The sequence below is a fragment of the Necator americanus genome, chromosome IV (genome assembly GCF_031761385.1).
Source record: "Necator americanus strain Aroian chromosome IV, whole genome shotgun sequence".
NCBI classification, from domain to species: domain Eukaryota; kingdom Metazoa; phylum Nematoda; class Chromadorea; order Rhabditida; family Ancylostomatidae; genus Necator; species Necator americanus.
In genome coordinates, this window is record NC_087374.1 from 21027745 (window position 1) to 21045193 (window position 17449).

At 42.7% G+C, this 17449-nt stretch overlaps 3 protein-coding genes across 6 annotated transcripts; 1 reads left to right on the forward strand and 2 right to left on the reverse strand.

Moving 5' to 3' along the window:
* Window positions 1–93: 93 nt before the first annotated feature.
* Window positions 94–10126, reverse strand: RB195_002154 (uncharacterized protein; the record flags this gene model as incomplete). Of its 4 annotated transcripts, none has more annotated exons than XM_064199272.1 (9): window positions 94–153; window positions 246–421; window positions 5845–5923; window positions 6925–6976; window positions 7113–7180; window positions 7267–7391; window positions 9520–9576; window positions 9628–9660; window positions 10027–10126. In XM_064199272.1, 9 exons carry the CDS (start codon window positions 10124–10126, stop codon window positions 94–96), a joined length of 750 nt encoding a protein of 249 aa, XP_064055152.1. The 4 variants fall into 4 exon arrangements, with proteins under 4 accessions (XP_064055152.1, XP_064055153.1, XP_064055154.1 ...); XM_064199273.1 differs by lacking the exon at window positions 9628–9660 and adding an exon at window positions 9779–9875 and having other exon boundaries at window positions 9935–10126; XM_064199274.1 differs by lacking the exons at window positions 5845–5923; window positions 9628–9660 and adding an exon at window positions 9779–9875 and having other exon boundaries at window positions 102–153; window positions 9935–10126.
* A 1950-nt stretch (window positions 10127–12076) lies between these two features.
* On the forward strand, window positions 12077–13059 carry RB195_002155 (uncharacterized protein; the record flags this gene model as incomplete). Its single annotated transcript, XM_064199275.1, has 2 exons — window positions 12077–12806; window positions 12887–13059. 2 exons carry the CDS (start codon window positions 12077–12079, stop codon window positions 13057–13059), a joined length of 903 nt encoding a protein of 300 aa, XP_064055156.1.
* A 311-nt stretch (window positions 13060–13370) lies between these two features.
* On the reverse strand, window positions 13371–17233 carry RB195_002156 (uncharacterized protein; the record flags this gene model as incomplete). The annotated part of the gene is made up of 10 exons (XM_064199276.1): window positions 13371–13409; window positions 13467–13605; window positions 13663–13787; window positions 13982–14074; window positions 14266–14350; window positions 14421–14554; window positions 15193–15343; window positions 15409–15461; window positions 16042–16216; window positions 17085–17233. The coding sequence occupies 10 exons, from the start codon at window positions 17231–17233 to the stop codon at window positions 13371–13373; spliced, it is 1143 nt and encodes a 380-aa protein (XP_064055157.1).
* Between the last annotated feature and the right edge of the window lie 216 nt (window positions 17234–17449).

Sequence of the window (17449 nt, forward strand, 5' to 3'; positions counted from 1 at the left end):
TTGAAAAAGCAAGAAAAAAGTAATATATTTATGAACCAGCCCACCCTCCTACTTAGTAGCAATACGCCATACGGTAGCTATAGTGGAAGTAATCTACAGCATCATGCCCTCGCAATTTGCCAGTGCCAGCTGCTCCAAGCAATCGACGAAGTCCTACAAAAATACAAAATACAAAGTGTCATTATAGATGACAGATTTGAAAAAAAAATTAATGTTGCTCTAAAAGTATCACTCGAATATCGTACCTCGACAGCATACAGCCGAAGAACTTGGGATGGGACGAATTCAGTTCTTTTGTCCTTAGGCTCACGACCTCTGTACCTGACCATGTACTGGATCTCTGATCTTTTGATTTTGATTCCCAATAAAGCTTCAATCTTCCTGCCACTTTGGATTTGGTATAGATGAAAGGCAGCTTCTCCTGAAAGGCAGCTCATATTCACACAAACCTATAACCGTACTGAATCGATGTGAAAAGTTTATGGTTGAGCGAAGCGCACAAACCACTCTTTGAAAGTATAAGGCGAAGTAAAAAGTTGTGAGCGTTTTCGCTAGATTTCTTTAGTGAGACATATCTGACGATGTAAAAATCATATCGAGACACACCATACGGCGATTTTAAGGTGACCTTACGAGAACAAAAGCTGAAAAAGATAGTGGTCCAATCGCGGCGACCAGGCCCAAACAAGCGCCGAGCCCGGACAAGAAAGTTTTGCTTGCTGCTTTTGCTTTTGGTGGGATTGGAAGGGAATCATCTACTATATGCTCCTCCTATCAGGGCAACGCTCGATTTGGACCTCTACTTTAAATAACTGACCAGATTCAAGCAGGCAGAATTGGCAAATAGGAAAGCTGTTGTGTTTCGTCAATAAAACGCTGGCCGCGCACATCTTTAAAGACGCGTCAGAAGCTCCGAAAGCTTGGATGGGTGGTTAAGCATCCGTCCATCCAAGCTCTCAGTGTCGCATCCGTGCGTCCAGACCGGGCACCTATCACTATCACCTTTTCAAGCATTTGCAAAATTTTCTTGATGGCACAAAATTGGCCTCCAGAGAGGCTTGTGGAAATGTGGTGGTTAAAGTCTTTTCTCGCTAAGGACGAGGACTTATTAAATTGCGGAATCAGGAATCTGCCATCAAAGTGGGAAAACTTTATCGAACAAAACGGCTCACTTGATCTAGATCGGTTAGTCCTACCTACGTTGATTTTATCGTTGAGATAAAGCCAAGATAAGCTCAGAACTTTTTACTTCACCTAATATCAGCGTAAAACATAGTGTGTGCATGAGGGATGCATTGCCTCATCTGAACCACTTCCATCTTATTCTTCAAGATTATGACGTGACTTCGAAATAACTCTTTCATCTTACTTATCCCGGCGAGTTCTGACTATTGCTCTTTTCCCAGAAATAGCACTCTTCCACAGCTTATTGCTATGATTGAAGGAGAAGTTATGAAATAAGATCATCCTATCATTGTTACAGAGATTACGATTATATTACTACCACAGCTGTTTTCTCCTTTCCTTATGAAATATGCCTTCGCTTTTCGCTGTAATGATGTTCTGAAATTCTGGTAAGGGAGAATTCTGGCATAAGATTATTCTTGAACCTAAAACAACAGAAAGATTTCAAAGAAGATTGCATCTTTGAATTCATACCCTTAAAACAGCTCATTAACTCTATTTAATGGATTATACAGAGAGCCCTTTGCAAATTTTTATAACTGTCTGCAGCAATGAATTATAAAAAGAATTGATTATGTATAGCGGTCGTAGGTTTGAACTTGGGCATGAGTTCTTTCTAAACATCTTTGACGGCGGATAAGCTAGCTTCTTGTCGATAGTCAATTTAGCAACAGTCAAGATTGTGAACAAACTTTGTTACGGCTAACGTTTCGGCTCGCCTTCGTCAGAGCCTGGAAAGTCAGATCATTTTTGATATATCCTCTCAAATGCCTCATCCAGAACAAGTCAACATTCCCTAAGATGCTACATCCAAAATCGAAACCAAAAGAGTCCAAAACGTTGTGCTTACCTAGGTAGCCGCGTTGCCGTGATATTAGCGGGCCTCCACGTGATAAAATCGCTCCGCTAATACTAATTAGGATGCGACCCGCATATGACCTCGTAGATCAAAACTCGCAAAGGTCTTGATATAGAGCCAGCTCGCTCATCAAGGCGATGCATTCTTCCTTTCTATTCATTTTTCAACGCTCTGGTCTACGCGAGATTTGCGAACTCTCAGCATGTGGCGAGATAAAGGTCTCTATCAGCGATAACGGAGGAGAGTTTGTGGTCATATCACGTGATCTAGACATGGCTATCACTAGGCAACACCTTGACAACGCAACACTCTATCACTCTTCGTAATATGGAGAGTTCAAAAAACAATGTCATCATCTCAATAGAGTTTGGGTCAAGACAGGAAAGGCTGCGGAGGTTACATAGACCAATGATCATACGACTGAAGTACAAACTTCCTAGTTGCGGTTCTATACTTACTGGTAAAAACACATAAGCTCTCCCCTTCTGCTCTCCTCTCAGAAGATCCAGAGGTATTTCAAGTACGTCCTACTATACGCAATGCAGGAGGGCCCACTGATAGAATATCGCGGCTTTTAAACGTCATACTTGCTCCGTTGCTTAAGTATGTTCCCGCGCATTTATCCAACACCAACATGTTTCATGAGCAACTTCGAGGACCGCGCTTGGGAAAAGAATGTGTCGTTGGATCTTTCGATATCACTTCTCTTTACACCAATGTCTCAAACAGCGCTGCAATGCAAGCCGTGTCTCGTAGAACACCAAGATATTCCAAACCTGTACGGGTTTTCCATAAGGCAAATCATGACACTGCTGGATGAATGTCTAAAGTGCTCCATATTTCGCTGGTTGGGACACCACTACAGACAGGTCAGGGGTTTGACCATGGGGCAAAGACTAGCTCCCACACTAGCCATTGCATTCATGTCCAAAACAGAACAACTCATCCTGGAACGAAAACCTTTCCTCTACTGTCGTTACATTGATGACGGTTGCGTTATATGTCCCACTCAAGACGAGATGGACACTTGTTTCGAGCTTCTAAACCAGCAATCCCCTTACATACGGTTTACACGGGAGAAACCCAAAAAATTGGTTTTCCTTCCTTAACGTAGAAACATAGTGGTCCAATGGTGACTGGTTTCGATAACCTAGCAGTAAAAACATATTAGTTCACTGTCTCTCAGCTCACCCTTAGAAAACAAAGAAATCAGTCATTCAGAACATGTTTAGGACAGCCGTAAGGGTGACATCTGATGTCCAGGAGCGGATCGATGCGGTTAACCTAGCGCAGCGGATCGCAACCTCTAATAGTTACATTGCTGATGTACCTCGTAGGCCAGGTCTTATTGCGCAGCGAGATTATGCCAAGGTGGATGACTCCAAAAAGATCAATTTCTGCTTACCTTTCATAACCGACGACCTGAGTAAGGCGATAAGGGCCAATCTAGTAAGGTGTGGTCTCGATGACCAAGTGAAAGTTGTCTCCCTCTCACAAATCTCAAGGAGCAGTTAGTGCGAAACAGAATGTACGATCGCATTTGCCTGACTCAAAACTGTGTAATATGCCCATTTGGTAAGGCAGGCGACTGCATGGTCTCTGGTGTAGTTTATATGATTTCGTGCAATACATGCGACGAAGAATATATTGGCGAAACAGGGTGAGCTCTTTGTGTTCGTACTAAAGAACATCTAGATGGGATGAAACATTCAAACGCAGCAACCCCTCTCGAAACCCACCGCAGAAAATATCATGAAAGTGCTCCTTTCTGCATAGCTGCCACGATCCTATCGTACGAACCAGGAATTGTACCACGCAGAACTTTGGAGACATTTTGGATTAACGCTAAAAGTCCAAAAATGAGGGTGCGTGTAAAGAGAGTCCCGGCGGAACTTCGACCATGCCCCGGTCATGCTTCGTCGGAGCAATTAGCGATGGTGCGGGTTCTAAAGAGATTCACTTTCGTTGGCACCTAAATAGCTGACTCTGCTTACCTACCGCTAATCATATGCTGCATCACCGGCTAGGAAATAATCCACTATCTGTTAGATTGTTCTGGAGAATCAGACACATTCACTGCAATTTTGCAACGCGAGATGATCTCAATTTAGTAATCGTACTAGAAGCGAGAGAAATCCTCACGTGAAGTATGAGATAAGGATGTATCTAATGGCTTCAAATTACGTGCTTAAAAATTTTCTTTAAAACGGAACATTCCAGCTCTCAAAAGTAATGGGAATTATCCTTATCCTGTAATTCCCTGCTTTTTTGTAGCCTAATTTATTTCTAGACAGAGGAACCTTCTGTATCTCTGACTTCTTGGAACTTACGGGAAGAAAAGAGTTCAAATTTGGTAAGATTTCTAGACTTTCTGAAGGTGATATAAAGACACTCACTCCTTTTCTTTGTTAGAACACCATACAAAGTCCCATGTACTTCTATCTAACACTATTATTCTTTGACTTATTCGGTCACTTCGACAGCTCACACCATTCTTCTTTTCATATTTCCTTGTAACTGCGCAGTTTTCTGCATCTCTGGCGCAGGAAGAACATCTATGGCGGTTGTCTGCGTCTTCATGAACGATTGGAGCGTGACTTCGTCGAGATATGTTCGCGTATCTGCCGGCATATCCACTGGGCACGTTATGTCTCGGAGGCATTCGCGGAGAATCCGCCGGGACCCTCTTTACCGTTCCCCCAAAAATGAATAGAAAGGAAGAATGCATAGCTGTGACCGACGAGCTGGCTCTGTATCAAGACCTTTGCGGGTTTTGATCTACGGGGTCATATGCGGGTCGCATCCTAATTAGTATTAGCGGAGCGATTTTATCACGTGGAGGCCCGCTAATGTCACGACAACGCGGCTACCTAGGTAAGCACAACGTTTTGGACTCTTTTGGTTTCGATTTTGGATGTAGCATCTTAGGGAATGTTGACTTGTTCTGGATGAGGCATTTGAGAGGATATATCACAAATGATCTGACTTTCCACGCTCTGACGGAGGCGACGACGCAGAAACGTTAGCCGTAATAAAGTTTGTACACAATGTTGACTGTTGCTAAATTGACTATCGACAAATTGCAATCTCTGTGCAAGATTCAAGGAAAATCGAACTTTCGCACTTCTGTAAGCTAGCTTCTGTCCACCCCACGAATCTGAGGTGGTACGGATTTCAAGTGAAGTATTCGTATGTAGGATAGTAGATTATGGAGAGGGGTGTGATTCCGTCCATTTCTTCCTAATTGCCGTAAAAAACGGCCCGGAAGACACTGCGCGTGCACAAGGCTGGAGCGCTCCAATCGAACTCCTTACAGAAAATAGTGCGCCGGAACCCTCGAAGCCGTATCTTCCGGGCCGTTTTGTACGGCGATTAGGAAGAAATGAACAACGGAATCACCCTCCTCCCCATACTCTACGGCCCCGTATACAAATACTCCACCGGAAATCCGTACCACTCCAGATCCGTGGAGTGATGCCTTTAAGTTTTAGCTCAAGGATCGAAAAAGCCGAGTTACTGGACCATATTGCTTTGCCATAGTGTTAATAGATATTTTCTGGAATAAACACAGTGGAACCAAGAAAGATGCAGGAATTTACGATGTGGTTTTTACGGAAGGTAGTAGACATCAACATGGGTACATTTAATCCTAGAACACTAGCACTGTTCGTATTGAACATTACTTCTAAATCGCCTCGGTACACAGTATTCCTTCCAGCTATATATTTCGCCTTTACGTTACTTCTTCTTTTGACGTCAGATATGTCGTCTGGTGTTTACAAACAACAGAACATCCTCACCTTGATCTTCTGATGTTATTTCTACATTTCTTCCGCCGTCCTCAATGTTAGTTGAACTGCGAGTGCGATGAACGCGTGGCTGAAGGTAACATAAAAATATGAGATGACATATACCCCAGGAAAGAAATTGCATGCTGTTTAACTGTTATTTTTCTTTACATTGGATTAGTTCGTTAGGATTCATTGCACAGGAAGGTGGACAGACCAAGATTTGTGGTTATTTTTTGGAAGCATTGTATTGCAGATTTTCTCGCTAGATTTGCACCATTGAACCAGGGACCAATCTGCACCAATGTATCAGTTGGAGTTGTAATGACACGCTGTAGCCACCTTACCTCAATTTTTTGATATCGCTTTAACGCGAGACTGACTAAGAAAGGAATTGGGCTATGACTGATTCCTAGCTATGACCAAGAATCTGCCAATTTCATGCTGAGTGTTGAGCAATCTCGACTAAAATAGTGCGACCCCTAAGCTACTCTTCTTCCCATCCAGGAAATTTCGCAGTGTGCCTTGGTTGGCTTTCTGAATTAAAACACTTTAAACGTGTGTCTCGCTAATACTGACGAGGTGCTAAAACACAGAAGCGTTGAAAGCACTAAAGCGGACGCCTCAGAATAATTTTGAATCGGATGAAACATAGAAAAAATGTTTTGACGTGTTCGTATACTGTATAGAGAGTATCTGGAAAATGGAGTTCATAAAAATGAAAACGGGTTTCTATTGAGATGAAAATTAGAATGGTGTTTCGACCACTCTCGTAAATGCTCATTTATAGTCGGTTCAAAACGATCTGAAGTTGCTACATAATGGGTGCAGTGGAGCGTAGCGGTTGAGATCAAGGAGGGACATGAAGTTACTAAACCATTCAAAACTGCAGTCAGAGTGGAACTAGAGCAGGTCCCATCTCGAACATAACTGCCAACTCCAACGCGGCGACCGCCCGCGCAGCCGTTTAACTAGATAGATTTAGGTGAGGCCGCAGCCGTTTGCGCTACACCACGAACTACAGGTCGTTTTGATTGGTCTATACTTACGAGAATAAAAGATTCACATATGAATATAAGAATTATGACCAACCCGAGGAGGTTCCTCTTTCTTCCGTAACGTATAAGTAGTGATGGCTGAGCGACTGAAATAATGGAAGATGACCATAAATTATAGCAAATAAAAACATGCAGTCTGTTAGCCTTCGATTTCCCAAAGAATTTGGCAAGAAAAATAAAACTTGTCAACATCAGAGTCTGGAGAATCAAACATCTCCTCACCTGTAAGGTTTATTGAACCTAGCAGCTCGTCTTTCTTTGTAGAAAGCAGCAATGGCATCAGGACATTCCTCAAATACTTTGTTAGAATTTATTATTCAGATGAGTTCTTTCCTTACAACATATACGATATAACGTTTTAGAATGAATAACTAACACAATGTCTAGCCTTCTCCCAAGACGCTTCTTCAATACTATAATCTTGCCAAAGTATGAGGTATTCTCTTTCGCCTTTCACTTTCCTTGTGTCCAGTATTTTCTCCACAAGATATCTCACTCTTTCTATAAATGAAAAGATGACCGGTTCCCTGAAATAAACATTTTCTTCCTGTAATTCCACATACCTGTTAAGCTATTTGATGCGTCTGGTTCTTTTTCTCAGCTTGCTTCTCTTTTCTTATCTATTTCCTTTTCTTTATTCCTTTGCAAGTTATGCTTACCGAGTTTGTAGTGCGCATTTATGCAGCTCTCGGACAGTACAATCTCCCACTGTCTAGCCTATGCCCCTATTTTTATTGATTATTTTTTGTCTTTTCGTCGAAATGCAATACAATAATTATTGTATTGCATTATTGTATGTATTATTGTATTTCGTGTATGTATTATTGTATTTCGAAATGCAATAATAATAATTATTTATGTGCGCAGGAACGATGGAAATGTAATGGCCAATTGCAAAAACGCAGTGAAAGTAGATGCGAACATGATGACGTCATGCGACCGCTCCCAGCCATAGCTGATTAAAGGCAGCAGCCCACGAATCTGAGGTGGTACGGATTTCAGGTGGAGTATTCGTATACGGGATCGTAGATTAAGGAGACGAGGGTGATTCTGTCTATTTCTTCATGATTGCCGTAAATACAGCCCGAGAGATACGGCTTCGAGCGCTCCGGCGCGCTGTTTTCTACAACGAGTTCGATTGGAGCGCGCCAGCAGTGTGCACGCGCCGCATCTTCCGGGCCGTTTTTTTTGCCAATCAGCAAGAAATGGACGGAATCACCCACCTCTCCATAATCTACGATTTCGCATACGAATACTTCACCTGATTCGTGGAGTGATGCCTTTAAGCAACTCATCGATCGAACTCGGCTAAAATGTAGCTGGGGGAGGGGGCAGTCAGCGGACCCTAATTTCTCGAAATAAATAATTAAATCGATCGGGGCACTTGGGCCTAAGCATTAGTCTTAAAGCATCTATGACATGTAAGCTAAAGTTACTAAGAGAAAAAAGTAAAACAGATCGTCCAGAAGGGCACCACTGAGTGGCCCCCACAACTACATTTTCCCCTCGAACTCTACGACATTGCGGCATTCAGCCGACAATACCTGTGGCAAAAGGGGGGCGATCGTTAGGTACTCGCAACCGATTATCTGCAGCCGAATAGTTGCCTGCAGAAGAGGCTGTCGGTAGGCCAGAGCAGGCATATCTTGGGCTACCTGTGATCACTAAGCCACGTCCATCCATCACCACATCACTGAGGCCATGAGCCGTGTTTATATTGCATTTACGTGATAGAGTTGCTTTCTAGAAGTTGCTTTAAAGAAAGAACAGGTACCAACGTAGCAATGTAGAAAGTGGAAGAAAACGTAGAAAATGAAAATGCTAAAAATGAATAAAGAACGTAGAAGATTTGTGCAAGAAAAACACAACATCAGAAAACATAAATGAAGCATAAAAAACATAACTGAAAGCACAAATGAAAATTGAAAATGTTCAAAAATAAAAGTTAAAAGTTGTAGGAACGAGAACCTAGTTTTTGAAAGATGTTGATTTGTGACTGAAAAAAACTATATAGAAGATATAGATGTATATTTGTATTTATACAGACTATTAAATCCATATAAGATACAACAGTAGTTTGTAAAATTTCCGATTTGTTTTACATAAATAAAACACTATTATTACATTACATTATTTTCTACTTCTGGGATTTCATGTGCAATCGTTCGATGTACCTCTATACGTAAGCGATCGATACTCCGCATATCCGATACAGAAACAATACCAGAGATAACGTGCTCCTGCGAGGCATGTCTCGCACCTCATTTGACGATGAGCGCCGAAGATGGGCGGGAGTAAGGCGTACGCGGCGCAACGCCCTGCTGACGCCATTAACTGCTGCGCAGAGCAGTTAACGATAGCCGTTGCCAGTCGTTTCCCCTAAGGATAGGTTGTCGCGGAGGCTGCAGGTACCTAACTGGTTGGCACTGGTTTTTGCCACGGGTACCGATACGCACCCGTGGCAAAGACCAGTGCCTTTGGCGCAATTCTATAACTGCGAGGACGCGTATGCCAAAAAAAAAGTGAAATCTGATGGAAAAAACACTCAGTTCATCGATGTCATAGGAAGCTATGAAGAAGTTATGAAAATCTTAAGGATTTGTTAATGAAGCACGAAAGAAAGGCATACCCACGTGAGGAGCCATATCACTCGTGTCGCCTATGTGTGAATCCGAATCCAACTCTCCTAAATGAGAAAATAAATGAAGAACTAGTAAATCCCTCAAAATGAACATACTAATAACAATGCTACAACAGCACTGAGAAAATCCTACAATATGAGTTTGTTTTTGCCAAATTGAACGTAATGTTCAAATCTTGTCAGGACCTAACTACAGTAGGACACACAAAGTTTGATTATTCAAAACTGTTCTTATCAAGCTACCTACCGCATTCTTCTTTTTTTCTTGTTTGTTGGTGGTAGTTCTTCCACCGTTTCAATGGCGCAACTTGTGTTACGTGCAGCTCATCGTCACTCGGGATTGACTATATATGTCCGGCGCCGAGTTTATGTCCTCACATCAGGAAGTAATGTCTATTTTAACTAGCCAGTGCAAAGCCGATGTAGGCAAATGTGCACTCTTTCCACGTGTCACTGGAATGTTCTTCCAATGAGTAGCTTCCCAGTCATCGGTACTTATGTTTCCTGCAGGGTGGCGACGTGTCCAGTACAACTTAAACACTTTCTCTGTCTGAGACACATTCCCTTCTTGGTTCTTTGCCTCAATCAAACGCATTTTGCTACATTGTCTGGAGAATATGGGTTCTATTAACACTATGGCAAAGCAACATGGTCCAGTAACTCCGTATTTTCTATCCTTGAGCTAGAACTTAAAAGCATCACCCCAGGAATCTGGAGTGGTACGGATTTCAGGTGGAGTATTCTTATAGGGGATAGTAGATTATAGAGAGGAGGAAGATTCCGTCCATTTCTTCCTAATTGCCGCAAAAAAACGGCCCGGAAGATACGGCTTCGAGCGTTCCGGCGCACTATTTTCTACGGGGAGTTCGACTGGAGCGCGCCAGCCTTGTGCGGCGCCGCATCTTCCGGGTCGTTTTTTACGGCAATTAGGAAGAAATGGATGGAATCACCCTCCATAATCTCTCCATAATCTACTATCCCTTATAAGAATACTCCACCTGAAATCTGCACCACTTCAGATTTGTGGGGTGATGCCTTTAACGCGGGACATAACAAAGTCTAAGCATTCAACGACAGTGAATGGTAGGGATTAATGGATTCACAGTGAATGGTGAATGGTGTTCGAAGTGGCAAACACTGCTCTGGCAACCTAAAGAACTGCCAATAACATCATTGCTCACTGGCAGAAACGTGGCTTCACCTTGACTAAAACCTAAAGAAGTGAACCATCTTATTATTATTACTTATCGATTCCATGTGAGTTCGTTTTTTAAAGTTTCTTTGAGAAGAATGGACTTCGAACAATATTTACCAACTGTACGTAATTAGTCGGTGGTCAATTCCATTTTCTTAAATTCCCGCACAAGTAATTAGGAGCGCTAAATAATTATGTAGTAGAAAGTAGAAAGCGTGGTCGGCTTCGAGGCGGAGTGTCTCGCCGCTCAAATGCCTACAGTGGACTCGCTGCAAGCTCACTTGCGACAATGGAATGCAGTACGGCATTCGTTTTTCTATACTACTTCAGAACTCGACACTCGGGTTGATCTGGTAAAGGAGAGGTATGGGGGTAAATGTGTAGTTAGTCTTGGTGGGAATGAGTTCAGTCTTCATGGATGGTAGAATACTTGGGAAACCAACTCAGTTCAGGATGCAAGAAAATCGGGAAGAATGTAGGTGGAGGGGAGGGCGTTCAGCGGTGCTCTTATTTCTCGACTTCGACGCTCTAACTTACTTTTCTCTCTTAGTAACTTTAGTTTACATTTAATAGATCTTCTAAGGCTAATGCTTAGGCCTTAGGGCCTCGACTCATTTAATTTTCTTAGAAAAATAAGGCCACCACTGAGTGCCCCCCAACTACATTTTACCCAGAAAATCTTGGTTTCTGCTCTGAACAAAATATCCGGGAGACCAATCCGACTGTGGCGCACACAGGCGCGTTAAGAAAGAAGATTACGCACATGTTCCAAATGTGACACTACTAACAGATGGCTGTTTTTTTTTTAAATTCTGTTCCCGGAGTTCTATTTTCAGGACAGATCTGTAGAGCTCCTAATGTTTTGGTACAACATTTTGAATTAGCATTTACGAAGGGTGCGGGGGAGATTAATTTAAGAAGTCTTTCCCTCGTTGGTAAGAACTTCGGCGTAGAAAGAACGTTCTTCATTGCATCGTTAATTGCTTTTTAACATTGGAGAAGAGGAGCCAAGGACGAAAATAATGTCTCTGTTACGAAGACAAAAGGAATAAAGAATTCGTTACGTTGTCAAATTTAACGTGCAAAGATTTCTACTTTTGTTCTTTTCTTTGTAAGGAAGGCTGAGGACTCAAAAAAAAATGTGAAGATGATCCCCATCACACAAGCTATGCTTTGCATTACTACAGCGCCAGGTGTACATAATTCGTTTTTCGATACAGCGAAGAAGTATCTACACTAAACTTGATACCGCGCTCGTTCCACGCAAAGGCAACACTCGCGCGTAACCGATACGATCCATCTTCCTATAAAAGGTATGCGGAGCCTAGGTTATGGCAGATCTCTCTGAAAATGGACCTGGAGCAGCGTATCAAGGCATATCGCTTCGTTGCCTATGCCGCCGTCACATTCTCTGTAGTCGCTGTACTGTCAGTATGTCTCACTCTACCTATGGTCTACAACTATGTGAACCATGTGAAGCGTCAGATCAACACTGACATCAATTTCTGCCGCGGATCGGCGAAAGACATTTGGTCAGAGGTGAACAACCTCTCCAAGCTGCCTGCCTCGAACAGAACCGCACGTCAAGCAGGATACGACGCAGGAGTTGTCAACGACCCCGTAAGCGGTGGCGGGAAATGTAGCGGATGCTGTCTGCCTGGTCCTCCTGGAGGCGCTGGTACCCCCGGAAAGCCCGGTCGTCCAGGAAAGCCAGGAGCTCCTGGTATTCCTGGAAATCCAGGACGTCCTCCTCAGGCGCCCTGCGACCCCGTCACACCTCCACCATGCAAGCCTTGCCCACCTGGACCTCCTGGACCTCCAGGTCCCCAGGGACCACCAGGAGATGCTGGTTCAGACGGACAGCCTGGACAACCCGGCAATGATGCTGCTCCTGGTCAGGCAGGTCCTAAGGGACCACCTGGACCTAACGGAAACCCTGGAGCCCCTGGAGCACCTGGCCAACCTGGACAAGACGCATATTCAGAGCCACTCATTCCTGGAGAACCAGGACCTGCCGGAGAACCTGGCCCACAGGGACCTCCTGGTGCCCCAGGACAGCCAGGCTACGACGGCCAAGCTGGTGAGAGCTTTTTTAATGTTAACTTTTGACGTGAAGTCAGATTACGATTGTGCTACTTCTAACTATGCCTCGCAATTTAGGACAACCCGGACCAAAAGGACCTCCTGGGCCTGACGGTCAGCCTGGAGCCGACGGAAACCCCGGAGCTCCTGGAGAGGCTGGACCTCCAGGAGAGAGCGGAGAAAAGGGTGTTTGCCCCAAGTACTGCGCTATCGACGGAGGAGTCTTCTTCGAAGATGGTACTCGTCGATAAGCATTTTTCGTGCGATCATAAAGGATCTTCCACTATCGGTTCACATATAAAAAAAGAAAATGAGGAGCACATCCATATGTCATAAAGGAAAAAACACGAAAGAACACGTTTGTCGAGAGAGATTTATGGATATACAAATGTATTCAATATATTAAACTCCAAGAAATAGTGGGAAAAATGGAAAAGAACATTCAAAGATTACGTATATGACTCATGACAGTTCTAGAAGAAAAATACGGGCGTTTTCTTGGAAAATCACCGGACTGCATAAAAATACAATATAAATGTGTACAGGACTAATTGAGCATTTTTCAGAAGGCTTTCTCCTGAGTTGTACTGGGTTTTGAGACCTTAAACGAGAAGGTGGTCATTAAACAAATTATGGCAAGATGAAATCTTAGAAGTACCCTAATTATCGTATCCTTTGCTGTTAGCTTGCCTTGATTCCTCACTTTGCCTCTAATTGACGTGAGTAGCATTTCTTTAAATGAGGGATTCAACCACGCGTACAGTATCGGATTTGCAACGTTCGTCGTCATCGAGATACTGCATATGTGTGTTGAGGAGGTAATATTTAACGAGATTTGAGTGACGCGGACTTACAGATGAGCAATCATTGAGACGATGTACGTGTTGTCGCTCTCACCATCATGGAAGATCCCTTCATCGTACTCCATGATTAATGCATAAACATTGTGCGGAAGCCATGTGAAACCGAATAGCAGTACCTAAATTAATGAAATTAATTTCACTTCTCTGCTGTTTCTTTTTATTTTTCAACCAAGACGAATTGAATTGCTGGTGAAACTGGTCAACCTGGAACTGGTGGAAAACAGCCAATCACAAAAGAGCTGTTCGCATAACTACGACGACGCTATTATTTAAGCCTTGATCGAAAAAATAAGAGAAGAACAAAAATTACCATTGATGCAAGAATGGTTGTGGTCCTACGTTGAGATGCTAATACTGAAAGACGCTGCTGTTCTTCAAAACTGCATGGATTACCTCCTGCTTCCTGAAAATCAACTTATGTACCGAGTAAAAACTGTAAACAGCAGCGAACCTAGATTATTGTGCTTCTGTTCCACAATTCGGTAGTTTTTGAAAAAAGAAACACTCAAAAAGGACGTATTTATTCAACATTTTGCATATTTTTACAGGTTCCAATTTTTGTAGAAAGAGCGTTTTTTCCAAGAGTCGACGTACGTTTTTGCCCGGTGGGGATGAACTTCCAATAGCACTTTCAAGCAATTGCGTCCTCTCGGTAAGTTTCTTCAGTTTGGATTCAGTCCTAAATGGAAGATGCTCAGAAGTAATAATTCGCAAGAGGTTGACAACGGCCCTTCACAACAAGATCCTACCTTTCTCTCAGCCTAGCAAAGATCGTATAGTAACACACAGCCATTGTTGCGAACGGAAGTATGAACTGCATCACCAAAACCATTAACGCATAGCCTTTCCGTACTTCCGGTGACGGCCATCTTTCTGTGCAGAACTGAAATTCCTCAACTGAATCCCTCATTTCCTCTTCTAACGGCGTGTAAATCACAAACTGCTGAGAAGAAACCATAAGAAACCTTCCTTGTCATATTTGTCATTTCTCTTTCCCTGGGAAATGCAATACGTATATTTAGGTTTCCGAAACAAAGTTGAAAACAATTCAACTTCGCTAGTGATCCAGAATCGAGAGCGCATACAATGGGTCCTAACAGGAAAGTTTGAAAAGATAATGTTCTTTCATTTTTTCCAGTCGAACCCTATCGTTGTGTAGTGCCGCTTTCATGGTCTAAACGTCCGTGAAAATAAGACAATTTAGTCCTGTTTTCACGCAGCGGTAGACTAAAGATCAAAGCAGAAATAAATAAGTACGCAAATAGAACGAGCTTGAAGCCGAATGCAACTCTTATGAACACAAATTTGACTGTGTCACACAAGAATTACTTTCGTATCATTGTGCTCAATAGCCGATTTCATTACCCACTACGAACAATCGGGTACATAACGAATTTATGCAGAAATTATTCTCTTAGATTTTGTTCCCAACGGCTTTCGTTAAGCTTCATTTAATGGCACACGAACATTCGCGTGAATTCAGACGAAACACACAAAATCACGACTAGGAACAGCAATCACCTCTCCGCATAATCCGTTTATACGCACCACATCCATATACCACCCATAGGGCATGCACACTAGTGCAGATATTATCCACAATAGCAAGGCAACTACGGAAGCTCCTCTGGATCTCAAAGGATGACGATGTGGACGAACAACAAGGTTGTACCTGGAACCACTTCGACTTTTGTTTCACTTCGTTTGTGCAAATTAGGAAGGAAGACCCTTGCATACCTGTCCAACGCTATAGCAGACAGAGAAAATGTGGAGACAAATACGGAAGCACCCTAGAAATAGGAGATTGATGAATGAGTCAGAATGACGAAGAAATTTCACAGGATCCACAGTAGTTTCCGTCGGAACGAGCCAATCAGAACACGAATCACTCATTTTTTCCAGACCCTCCTTCCGCCATTTCGACCACTTTTATTTCTTCTTGATTTTCTTCCAGCGTATTTCTTCTTCAAATTCAATGCATTTTTAAATTTATGGAGCGTGTGGAAGATTAATCCACTGGTCAAGAGTGGGAAGAGATGATTCGATAAATTTGGGCAATTCAACTACAAGAACCTTGGTTGCATCCGAAAAGATCATACCGCTGGACTCGAAAGGAAAAAATCAAGAATTTGAGAATCACGGTAGATGCCATTCGAATCTGCCTAGTGCTGGCATCGTTTTCAGTAATTTTAGCTCACCTAGTCGACAAGTTACTACTGACGTTTTCTTTGGGAGGAGCAGAGAACGAACAATTTTCAAACGGATTCTCTACAAGGATGTGCAAAAATCTGATTTGTTACGTGCCTGTGAAATTATGGAGAGAAAGAGAGAAAACAGGAATTTTCTCGAGAAATTCGTATCTAAACCGACCTGAACAAGTGGAATCAACTTGCAGACAGGCGACGCAAAGAACCAAGTCTTGTAGACGTTAGTGATTGGTGTGATTGGCAGTGATGTAAGGCACATCAGTACATCGCTGGCCGCCAAATTCAGAATAAAAATATTCTGGACGGATTGAAGATGGCGATTTTTTAAGGTCAAGTACCTAAAAGAGGACATTGACAACTAGGCATTTATCAGTACCTTACTGTTATACGTAGCACTGTTATCGTAGTTAGTCGTTCCAGCACAGCTGCCTTGTGGATTTGCAATTTCGGATCCGCATCTGCGCAAACAGTCATGTGCGCGTCAGTTACGTGACATGCAGGAAGCCCCGTATGTAAAGGCGAACGGATAGTGTTGGGTCCTAGGTCCTGCAGTCAAAAACGGAATAGCTGCTGATAAATGCTTCTCGAATGTGTCAGGGATGAGCGCTGGAGTATTTCATCGCTTTGGTGGGGGCGACATGCTATTTCCAGAACTTTTCTCAGGGACAAATGGTGTCGGGGACACACAGTGACGCCTTTATTTCTGAACGCTCTATCTTACTTTTCTCTCCTGGTAACTTCAGTCTACATGTCATAGATCCTCTAGGACTAGTGCTCAGGTCTTAGGGTTTCGATTTATTTAGTTATTTACTTCCAGAAATAAAGGTGCCACTGAGTCCCCATTTACCATGAGCATAGATTTTTGACAGAGAATTTTTGACAAGATCGAAAAGAATTTCTCGGAAACAAAAGGTCCTGATTTACTATAGTGTCACTTGGGTAATGTTGTGTGGAACGTTGCGAATAATTATGATTCTCATTCAAGAACACTCTTACTAGCAACGAAGTAAGTGTGCTGAGTAAAAGAAACTTAATTTTGAGGAGCTGTGGTGTAATACTTGCTAATAAAACTACCATTTTATTTGGTTTATTAGAGCAGGGCGTCGAAAGCTAAATTTATTTATTCAACGTTCTAATAAGGAGAGAAAATCTTCCATCAAACTTGAGTATAGAAGCACCATTTTGGAGATTACCGTAAGAACTCACAGTACAGCTACATTTCCGAGAATCCCCAGTACGAAGATGTGTACATAGAGTACAGCAAAGATGAGCATGATAACTGGTTCATTTGTGAGATCAGGATGGTCATCGACGTATCGATGGCAAGTAAGATCGGCGTCAGATTCATTCCCCATCTGAAAAACTTGGGATAGGTAAAAAGGCTTAAGTAAAAAATGATTGAAAATTAGGAAATCGAATGCGATACGATGAAATTACGGAAAAGAGCTTTAAAGCAAATTTCGCAGAACCATCACATCACCTCACAGACTGTATTGAATTAACCCTTGTGAACGTCGCAGCGGAAATTATCAGAGAGTTTTGCAGATGATAAATCCCTATAAATTGCACCT